The sequence below is a fragment of the Oncorhynchus nerka genome, linkage group LG14 (genome assembly GCF_034236695.1).
Source record: "Oncorhynchus nerka isolate Pitt River linkage group LG14, Oner_Uvic_2.0, whole genome shotgun sequence".
NCBI lineage: Eukaryota > Metazoa > Chordata > Actinopteri > Salmoniformes > Salmonidae > Oncorhynchus > Oncorhynchus nerka.
The window spans coordinates 57,565,943-57,576,763 of NC_088409.1; the positions used below are offsets into that span (position 1 = coordinate 57,565,943).

Consider the following 10,821-nt stretch of genomic DNA (forward strand, 5'->3'; position numbering starts at 1 on the left):
CGAACCTTGGGCCTCCAGGACCATGCAGGCTGGTTATAGCTACCTGGCTCATGGCAATATACACACATACACATGGGGCACGCGCATGCACGCACACACACACACACGCACACACACACACACATACACACACACACACACACACACACACACACACACACACACACACACACACACACACACACACACACACACACACACACACACACACACACACACATAAAAAACGCAGACACACATACCGGCAGGAACACACATTCAACACAAAGAAGAATAAAAGAAGGGGAAGAGGGGATATTTATTTGTCAGCCTTGTTCAACCATTGTCAGGATGTTTTAAGAGAAATGTATGAATCCACTTTACACCGGACATATTTCTGGCACGTGTTTCCCATAGCATCTATATTTTGTGACGTTTCTGGGGTTATTCCAGAATGTTGTGACTTGTTAGGTATAAATGATGGACCACCCTCGTCAGCGCACATACGTACAGCTGAAAGAGAAAGCTAATTGAAGTAGATTTTAAGACTCTCCAGTTTTGCCTCAAAGGCATTGCCTCAAGTAGATGATAGAAGACGAGAGCGAGAGCGCTAGAGAGAAGGACAAACAGCAAAGAGAAATGAAAGAAAGAAAGAGGAGGATAGCGCAAATCCGGGGACGCGTCATTAGAATTTCACAACCTTGGAGAAAGAGTCCTAGAGCAAAGCAATATACAGATGTAGGATTTTAATATGATCACCCTGTTGCAGCACAACTTTCCCGGAAATGCAGGAAATGTTACACTTGTGCTGTATTTGAGGTTTAAAAAGGTTTCTGAAGTTTGTAATTTCCACTTAGAAATGTCAAACTTGATTTTCCCTTACACATATGTAAAACTCCAGAAGAATGTCCAACTTCCCATTTCCTGTTGCTGCAGAATTATTTTCATGCGGCAGCAAACTGGCTCAAATCAAGATCCTACATCTGTAGAGGTATCGAGGAAGACATAGGACGGCTAAAGAGGAAGACATCACTTCAAGAGAACTTCAACAAAAGGGCGGTTCTCACTTGGTTCCCTCCTCGGTGCCCCCCTCTGCATCCAGCTTGCCCTCTTCCTCCATCTTCTGCTCGTCGGAGATGAGCTCCTGTTTCTTGTGGCGCCTTATACACTTTACCACCACCATGGACAGGATGAGCAGAGCCAGCGCACCGCCGACTGACGCCCCGATCGCCACCGCTATTGTCGAGTCCCGCGGGGGAGGCACTGTGGGGGGGGGGGGAGGAGGTGAGATAGTTCTGTAAATAGAGTGTACAGTTGGCAAAGGGCTGATTTAACCAGTGTGAGGACACAACAAAAAATCAATCACTTCAGATCATGTATTTTCAGACTCGCGAAGCAACAGCAGAGTAACTTGCCCCTGTCCCTCTTCCTGCTCCCCGCCTAGCCCCCCTGTCCCTCTGCCTGCTCCCCCGCCTAGCCCCCTGTCCCTCTTCCTGCTCCCCGCCTAGCCCCTGTCCCTCTTCCTGCTCCCCGCCTAGCCCCCTGTCCCTCTTCCTGCTCCCGCCTAGCCCCCTGTCCCTCTTCCTGCTCCCCGCCTAGCCCCCTGTCCCTCTTCCTGCTCCCCGCCTAGCCCCCTGTCCCTCTTCCTTCTCCCCCGCTCCCCCTGTCCCTAGCCCCCTGTCCCTCTACCTGCTCCCCACCTAGCCCCCTGTCCCTCTTCCTGCTCCCGCCCAGCCCCCTGTCCCTCTTCCTGCTCCCCGCCTAGCCCCCTGTCCCTCTCCCTGCTCCCCGCCTAGCCCCCTGTCCCTCTTCCTGCTCCCCCGCCTAGCCCCTGTCCCTCTTCCTGCTCCCCTCCCCCTGTCCCTCTTCCTGCTCCCCGCCTAGCCCCTGTCCCTCTGCCTGCCCCCACCTAGCCCCCTGTCCCTCTTCCTGCTCCCCGCCTAGCCCCCTGTCCCTCTTCCTGCTCCCCGCCTCCCCTGTCCCTCTCCCTGCTCCCCCGCCTAGCCCCTGTCCCTCTCCTTCCCCGCCTGCCCTCCCTGCTCCCCGCCTAGCCCCCTGTCCCTCTCCTGATCCCCGCCTTGCCACCTGTCCCCTTCCTAGCCCCCTGTCCCTCTTCCTGCTCCCCGCCTAGCCACCTGTCCCTCTTCCTGCTCCCCGCCTAGCCCCTGTCCCTCTCCCTGCTCCCCGCCCCCGCCTAGCCCCCTGTCCCTCTTCCTGCTCCCCCGCCTTGCCCCCTGTCCCTCTTCCTGCTCCCCTTGCCCCCTGTCCCTCTACCTGCTCCCCGCCTAGCCCCTGTCCCTCTTCCTGCTCCCGCCTAGCCCCTGTCCCTCTCCTGCCCCCTAGCCCCCTCCCTCTTCCTGCTCCCCGCCTTGCCCCTGTCCCTCTTCCTGCTCCCCGCCCCCCCTGTCCCTCTTCCTGCTCCCCACGCCCTAGCCCCCTGTCCCTCTTCCTGCTCCCCGCCTAGCCCCCTGTCCCTCTTCTTGCTGCCCGCCTTGCCCCCTGTCCCTCTTCCTGCTCCCCCGCCTTGCCCCTGTCCCTCTTCCTGCTCCCTGCCTTGCCCCCTGTCCCTCTTCTTGCTGCCCGCCTAGCCCCTGTCCCTCTTCCTGCTCCCCCGCCTAGCCCCCTGTCCCTCTTCCTGCTCCCCGCCTAGCCCCCTGTCCCTCTTCTTGCTGCCCGCCTTGCCCCCTGTCCATCTTCCTGCTCCCGCCTAGCCCCTGTCCCTCTTCTTGCTGCCCGCCTTGTCCCCTGTCCCTCTCCCTGCTCCCCGCCTTGCCCCCTGTCCCTCTTCCTGCTCCCCGCCTAGCCCCTGTCCCTCTGCCTGCTCCCCGCCTAGCCCCCTGTCCCTCTTCTTGCTGCCCGCCTCCCCTGTCCCTCTTCTTGCTCCCGCCTTGCCCCCTGTCCCTCTTCCTGCTCCCCCCCTTGCCCCCTGTCCCTCTTCCTGCTCCCTGCCTTGCCCCCTGTCCCTCTTCTTGCTCCCCGCCTTGCCCCCTGTCCCCCTGCTGCCTTGCCCCCTGTCCCTCTTCCTGCTCCCTGACTTGCCCCCTGTCCCTCTTCCTGCTCCCCGCCTTGCCCCCTGTCCCTCTTCCTGCTCCTTGCCTCCCCCGTGTCCTTGCCCCCTGTCCCTTCCTGTTCCCTGCCTTGCCCCCTGTCCTCTTCCTGCTCCCTGCCTTGCCCCCTCCCTCTTCCTGCTCCCTGACTTGCCCCCTGTCCCTCTTCCTGCTCCCCGCCTTGCCCCCTGTCCCTCTTCCTGCTCCTTGCCTTGCCCCCGTGTCCCTCTTCTTGCTCCCCGCCTTGCCCCCTGTCCCTCTTCCTGTTCCCTGCCTTGCCCCCTGTCCCTCTTCTTGCTCCCCGCCTTGCCCCCTGTCCCTCTTCTTGCTCCCCGCCTTTCCCCCTGCCCTTACGTTCTGTGACGACAAACATGTTGATGATTCCGTGGCCCTGGATGCGGTCAGGGGGGTTACGGACGTAGCAGTTATAGACTCCCTCGTCCGACAGCTGGACATCAGAGAGGGTGATGGACAAGTCGTTCTTTTCCAGGTTACCCACAAACTGCACCCGGTCACTGAACCGGTCTGTCCGCATGGGCATCATCCCCTTCTTATAGGTCATGAACTGGAGGAGAGAGGAGGAAGAAGAGAGTGATTAGCAGAAAGATAGACAGGAAACATGTCGTTGTTATTGAACCCAGGACTCCCTGGAAAACAGTGGCAATTATTACTGAGAACAGATGTAGGATCTTAATTTCTTCACTCTTTTTGTTATTGAGAATTTCCTTGCACTGCAGGAAATCCAGATGAGCTTCGTGATTTACATACATTCACTGAAAACCCGCAATAATACACGGTTATATTAACAGTATTGCACTTTTCATGTACTGTAGTCTAATTTTGTCCAGCTCATAGCTGTTGCGGCAGGATTATTTTGCTACGGCAATGCTGAACAAATTAAGATCCTACATCTGTAGACTATCCTGGCTAAATAAATAAAAGTCAAATGAAAGACGTCGAAATAGTTGGAGAAAGCATGGCTTTTAAAAAAGCAGATCGGAGACAGGAGAGAGAGAGAGGAGAGGGAGTTGACACCGGAAACGTAAGGAGGATGGAGAATGCAAAAGAAAAAATATTTGTCTTACTGTATATCATGGCAGAGTGAAGAAAGAGCCAGGCGTATGGTGTCCATTTTAGCCTTACATCTTACCCCTCCATGAGCCAGTCCTCACCTTCCTTGAGACAATCTGAGACTGAGGGTGTCCTGAAATGGAAACTGTGCATCTGCCGGACATTGACACAAGACAAGGGCAGACACACAGTCTGGTCTCTCACCATCTCCTCAGTCTCGTTGGTGTTCTCCTGGTAGGTCCAGTTCATGGCAAACTTGTTGACGTCCACCTTGTAGCAGGAGGTGAAGATGCACTGGATCTTCACCATGGTGCCGTTCAGGACGTTGATGCGGTTATGGACCAGCACATCCATACTGGACGCAGGGCAGGCTGAGGGAAGGAGGGAGACGGAGGGGATTGGTTAAGAAACACACAGATCGGCTACACATGGACGTATGGGTGTTGATTGTTTGCCGTTCCGCAGGAAGGAGTGAGTTCATTCAGGAGAAAGAGCATTCCGATTACACACATATGTATGGCGATCGTCACATAAACAAACGGCTACGGTGCGTATTTCAAAGGGTTCATTTCTTTGTCAGTGAAATCCTCTGTAAAGTGACCACCGTTAGCAGACAGTGACAGCGGTATTGGAATAATGCTTTAGCAGGGGTGTTCTGGACGCTCGTTGTCCTCACAACCTGGGAGGCATTGCGCAGCACAGAACCAGAACCGTAGCCACATCTCGGTATGCACATCGTGACTCACTCCTGCCCCAGGTTACTCCTAACGCAGCTCCAGACACACCTTCCTCCGCATCGCCCTGAACCATACCGAAAGGAGCATGTGAACGAACGCTTAGACAGCATTTTGAACAGCCGTTTGAAGCAGCGGTTCAGCTGTATAGGGCACAGAGGAATTCTACCCGGTAATTCTGCCCTGTAAATGGTTTCACTCATAGGTATAATGGAAATCATTGTTTGCGGATTGGCGTTTTGTTGCGGCGATGGCTTATGCACGAGCATTGGATAAAGCTGCCAAAAACGAGTCTGGCTGAATCTCCTGAATACATAACTCATTGAGGCATTGAGGCAGAACTGTGCTGTATACCTGTGTGTGCCTATAGTGCTGTGTCTGTGTACTGCGTATGATGACAATGCACAGTATTAGTGTGAACATTAGCACGTCTGTTTTTTTCTGTGTGTGTTTGTGTGTGTTGTGTGTGTGCTGGGCAGGCACCAGAACGAATAGGTTGGAAGGGCCTTTGATATCCATAGGTGGGCACATTTTTTCACGGGTCCTCCTATGTGTGCACCCGCTTGCTTGCGTTGGAAAGATTTTTCAAATACTGAGGAACTATCATTCGCAATGGATGTTTAAAAAAATCTGGCTTTGTTTACAATGTGTGAGGTGAAGAAAATATTACTGAGAACCTCAGCTCAGCATTTCAAATCATTGTCACAGGGTTTTAGTCATAAAAATCTGAAGTCAAATGACAAAAATATAAAAGTAGAAATTAAACTAAGGCCATATGGACACGTTGATACACTGTGGTCCATTGGCGGCTAAAGAAATTAGCATTCATCTCTCTACTCTGCCTCCCTTTGACTTGAGCTATTGATAGTGCAAAAAATGTATCAAATCATCAACTGGGTCCGGCAATAAGCTGTCGTTTGCGAACTTGTAGCTTTGTATCAACTAGCCCCTTCCAGACTCTCAGAGTTTCCCACGCCAGTGAGCTTGGGACAGACAGCGATTTTTATAACGTTTCCAATGGGATCATCCGCTCATGATACTTTGCATTTCCGACCACGGCTTGGTGATCGAGGACAGGAGTGTTAGAAAGAGTTTTCAAATACTGACGAACTATCATTCGCAATGGGAAAAAAAACAGACTTCGTTTACAACGTGTGATGTGAGGAAAAGATTACTGAGAAGATGGGCTTATTAGTGGTAGACGTGGTGAGTTAAGACATCAGAAATCAGACATTGCCAAATGGGCATTTTCCTGCAGGCCAGGAAAATTACTGTAATTAATACATGCATTAACAGAAATTACTGTAATTAATACATGCATTAACAGAAATTACTGTAACCGTGCTCCCGCTGCTGTTTTCTGAAGTCCATGATCAGCTCTTTCATTTTGTTGACGTTGAGGGAGATTTTCCTGGCACCACTCCGTCCTCCCTGTAGGCTGTTTCATCATTGTTGGTCATCAGGCCTACTAAATTAAATCAAATAAAAGTTGATTTGTCACGTGCACCAAATACACCAGGTGTAGGTAGACCTTACAGTGAAATGTTTACTTACATCCTCTAACCAACAGTGCAAAAAAAGGTATTAGGGGAACAATAGGTAAGTAAAGAAATAAAAACAACAGTAAAAAGACAGTGAAAAATAACAGTAACGAGGCTATATACAGTGGCGAGGCTATAACAGTAGCGAGGCTACATACAGACACTGGTTAGTCGGGCTGATTGAGGTAGTATGTACATGTACTATGCATATATGATAAACAGAGAGCAGCAGGAGCGTAAAAGAGGCGTTGGCGGGTGGTGGGTGGCGGGACACAATGCAGATAGCCTGGTTAGCCAATGTGCGGGAGCACTGGTTGGTCGGGCCAATTGAGGTAGTATGTACATGAATGTATAGTTAAAGTGACTGTGCATATATGATAAACAGAGAGTAGCAGCTGCATAAAAGAAGGGTTGGGGGGGGGTACACAATGCAAATAGTCCGGGTAGCCATTTGATTACCTGTTCAGGAATTGTAATGCTTGGGGGTAAAAACTGTTGAGAAGCCTTTTTGTCCTAGACATGGCATTCCGGTACCACTTGCCATGCGGAAGTAGAGAGAATAGTCTATGACTGGGGTGGCTGGGGTCTGTGACAATTGTTAGGGCCTTCCTCTTACACCGCCTGGTGTAGAGGTCCTGGATGGCATCTTAGCCCCAGCAATGTACTGGGCCGTACGCACTACCCTCTGTAGTGCCTTGCGGTCGGAGGCAGAGCAATTGTCGTACCAGGCAGTAATGCAACCTGTCAGGATGCTCTCGATGTTGCAGCTGTAGAACTTGTTGAGGATCTGAGGATCCATGGCAAATCTTTTTAGTTGCCTGAGGTGGAATAGGCTTTGTCGTGCCCTCTTCAGAACTGTCTTGGTGTGTTTGGACCATTCTAGTTCGTTGGTGATATGGACATCAATGAACTTGAAGCTCTCAACCTGCTCCACGACAGTCCCGTCGATGAGAATGGGGGCATGCTCGGTCCTCCTTTTCCTGTAGTTCACAATCATCTCCTTAGTTTTGGTTACATTGAGGGATAGGTTGTTATTCTGGCACCACCTGGCCAGGTCTCTGACCTCCTCCCTATAGGCTTTCTCGTCGTTGTCGGTGATCAGGCCTACCTAAACACTGTTGTGTTGTCTGTAAACTTAATGATGGTGTTGAGAGTCGTGCCTGGCCAACAGGGAGTACAGGAGCGGACTCAGCACGCACCCCTGGGGGGCTCCAGTGTTGAGGAGCACTGTGGCAGATGTGTTGCTACCTACCCTCACCACCTGGGGGCGGCCCGTCAGGAAGTCCAGGATCCAGTTGCAGAAGGAGGTGTTTGGTCCCAGGATCCTTAGCTTAATGATGAGCTTTGAGAGTACTATGGTGTTGAATGCTGAGCTGTAGTCAATGAATAGCACTCTCACATAGGTGTTCCTTCTGTCCAGGTGGGAAAGGGCAGTATGGAGTGCAATAGAGAAGGCATCATCTGTGGATCTGTTCGAGCGGTATGCAAATTGGAGTGGGTCTAGGGTTTCTGGTATAATGGTGTTGATGTGAGCCATGACCAGCCTTTCAAAGCACTTCATAGCTACGGAAATGAGTGCTATGAGTCTGTTGTCATTTAGGCAGGTTGCCTTTGTGTTCCTGGGCACAGGGACTATGGTGGTCTGCTTGAAACATGTTGGTATTACAGACTCAATCAAGGATATGTTGAAAATGTCAGTGAAGACACCTGCCAGTTGGTCAGCACATGCCCGGACAACACATCTTGGTAATCCGTTTGGCTCTGTAGTCTTGTGAATGTTGACCTGTTTAAAGGTCTTACTAACGTCGACTACAAAGAGCATGATCACACAGTCGTCCGGAACAGCTGATGCTCTCATGCATGCATCAGTGTTGCTTACCTCGAAAGCTAGCATAGAAGTGATTTAGCTTGTCTTGTAGGCTCGTGTCATTGGGCAGGTCGCAACTGTGCTTCCCTTTGTAGTCTGTAATAATTTGCAAGCCCTGCCACATAAGACGGGCGTCGGAGCCGGTGTAGTACGATTCAATCTTAGCCCTGTATTGACGCTTTGCATAGCAGGATTTCTAATAAGCTTCCGGGTTAGAGTTCCGCACCTTGAAAGCGGCAGATCTACCCTTTAGCTCAGTGCGAATGTTGCCTGTAATCCATGGCTTCTGGTTGGAGTATGTACATACAGTCACTGTCGGAACGATGTCCTCAATGCACATATTGATAAAGCCAGTGATGGAATAATCCCGGAACAGATTCCAGTCTGTGCCAGAAAAACGTTCCTGTAGTTTAGTATCTGCTTCATCTGACCATTTTTTTATAGACCGAGTCACTGGTGCTTCCTGCTTTCATTTTTGCCTGTAAGCAGAAATCAGGAGGATAGATTTGTGGTCGGATTTACCAAATGATAGATTGAATATGCCTGTAAACACTCCAGCCAGCTGGTCTTCACATGCTCTGAGGACGCGGCTAGGGATGCCATCAGGCCGTCAGCCTTGCGAGGGTTAACACGCTTAAATGTCTGACTCAAGTCGGCCACGGAGAATGAGAGCCAACAGTCCTTGGGAGCGGGCACTAGGTTATCCTCAAAACGGGCAAAGACGGTGTTTAGCTTGTCTGGGATTAAGACGTCATTGTCCGCGATATGGCTGGCTTTCCCTTTGTAATCCGTGATTGTCTGTAGACTGCCACATATGTCTCTTCTCTGAACCGTTGAATTGTGACACTTTGTCTCTATACTGGCATTTTGCCTGTTTGATTGCCTTACGGAGGGAATAACTTCACTGTTTGTATTCAACCATATTCCCGGTCTCCTTGCCATCTTGAGGCATGGATTCCGATTGGTCAGACCAGCATTGACTAGACCTTAGCACGGGTACTTCTTGTTTGAGTTTCCGCCTATAGGAAGGGAAGAGCAAAATGGGGTTGTGATCTGATTTGCCAAATGCGAGTAGAAGTGATCTAATGTTTTTCGAGTACTACAGTCAATGAGTTGATAGAACTTCGGTAACATTTTCCTCACATTTTCTTTGTTAAATACCCCAGCTACAATAAATTCAGCCTCAGGATATGTTTTTTCCAGTTTACATAAAGTCCTGTGTAGTTCCTTGAGGGCTGTTGTGGTATTGGTTTGAGGGGGAATATACATGGCTGTGACTATAACCGAAGATAATTATCTTGGGAGGTGATTGTGAGGTATTCTAGGTTGGGTGAACAAAATGACTAGAGTTTCTGTAAGTTATCACAACCACACCATGAGTAGTTAATCATGAAACATACACATCCGCCTTTCTTCATCCTGGAGAGTTCTTTATTCCTATCTGCGTGATTAGACGTGTGATGAGAACTGAGAACCCAGCTGGCTGTTTGGATGGGGACAGTATATCCTGAGAGAGCAATGTTTCCGTGAAACAGAGTATGTTACAGTCCCTGATGTCTCTCTGAAAGGAGTCAGAATAGAAGTCCACTCCGAATACCTCTTCTCCATCCTATTCCTGGTCATAATGCTGGTGAGTTAACGCCACTCTGATATCCAAAAGTTCTTACCGGCTGTATGTAATAACACAAAAATTCTGGTCTAATAATGTAAGAAACAACCCACACAAAAAAAATACTGCAAAGTTGTTTAAGAGCTAGAAGCAGAGCTGCCATGTCTGTCTTACTTTTGGAAAAAGAAGCCATATCTGTGCCACACACCCCTCCCTTTCTTCTTGTTGCAACATTTTACATTATTCCCAAGACACATTATCTTCACACCTATTTTAGATGCTTTTCACTGACTGCCGCAACTCAATCAGCTCGACATATTGCAACATGCACCGGCCAAATTGTGGGCTTCCCAAATAGGCATAGGCCTACACACGTGTGATTTGAAACAATCCACAGTAATTTTGGCGAGAGTGAGCCCGCTCGCTTCACCTCTTCATCTCTGCTGAACTCTCGCATCAGAGAAAGCATTGAATGAGCGAAACAGTGCCCCCATCTGTCTTACTATATGTAGCCCATGTGTCTAATGCTGTCTGGACAGAATTAGTATGACATGCCATCCTCTTTTGGTCCAGACAGCATCAAATTCATGGTCTATACATACTGAGACAGAGGGGCGCTGTTTTGCTCGGTCGGATGCTTTATCTGAGATTGATGCGTCTTTCTGTCAGCGCACGTCTCGGTCAAATAAATCTTTATTTCAATAGTTTTATTTGGACGGGCAAGGAGGTACAGTAGGACCCTCTAAGGGTGCCCTGTGTGTGCATGCGTGTGTGTGTTCTGTGAGTGCCTCAGTGGGATGTGTGTGTATTGGTCTGAGTGTGGCTGTTAGTGAGTGCAAGCACGTGCATGATGCCGGGGTGGGATGGGTGTGTTGGCTCTGCGCCATTCGTTCCCTCTGCAGTCTGCCGAGTTTTGTGTTCCTGGACAAGCTCCCACTGCTGCTGCACTCACTCTTCATCGTACCGGGTCTCT

General features: G+C 50.3%; 1 protein-coding gene across 1 annotated transcript; it reads right to left on the reverse strand.

Moving 5' to 3' along the window:
* Positions 1–1,042: 1,042 nt before the first annotated feature.
* Positions 1,043–7,171, reverse strand: LOC115141530 (sodium channel subunit beta-2-like). The gene is made up of 4 exons (XM_065027210.1): positions 6,989–7,171; positions 4,302–4,472; positions 3,381–3,591; positions 1,043–1,242 (listed from the first exon to the last, which is right to left on the reverse strand). The coding sequence occupies exons 1-4, from the start codon at positions 7,169–7,171 to the stop codon at positions 1,043–1,045; spliced, it is 765 nt and encodes a 254-aa protein (XP_064883282.1).
* Between the last annotated feature and the right edge of the window lie 3,650 nt (positions 7,172–10,821).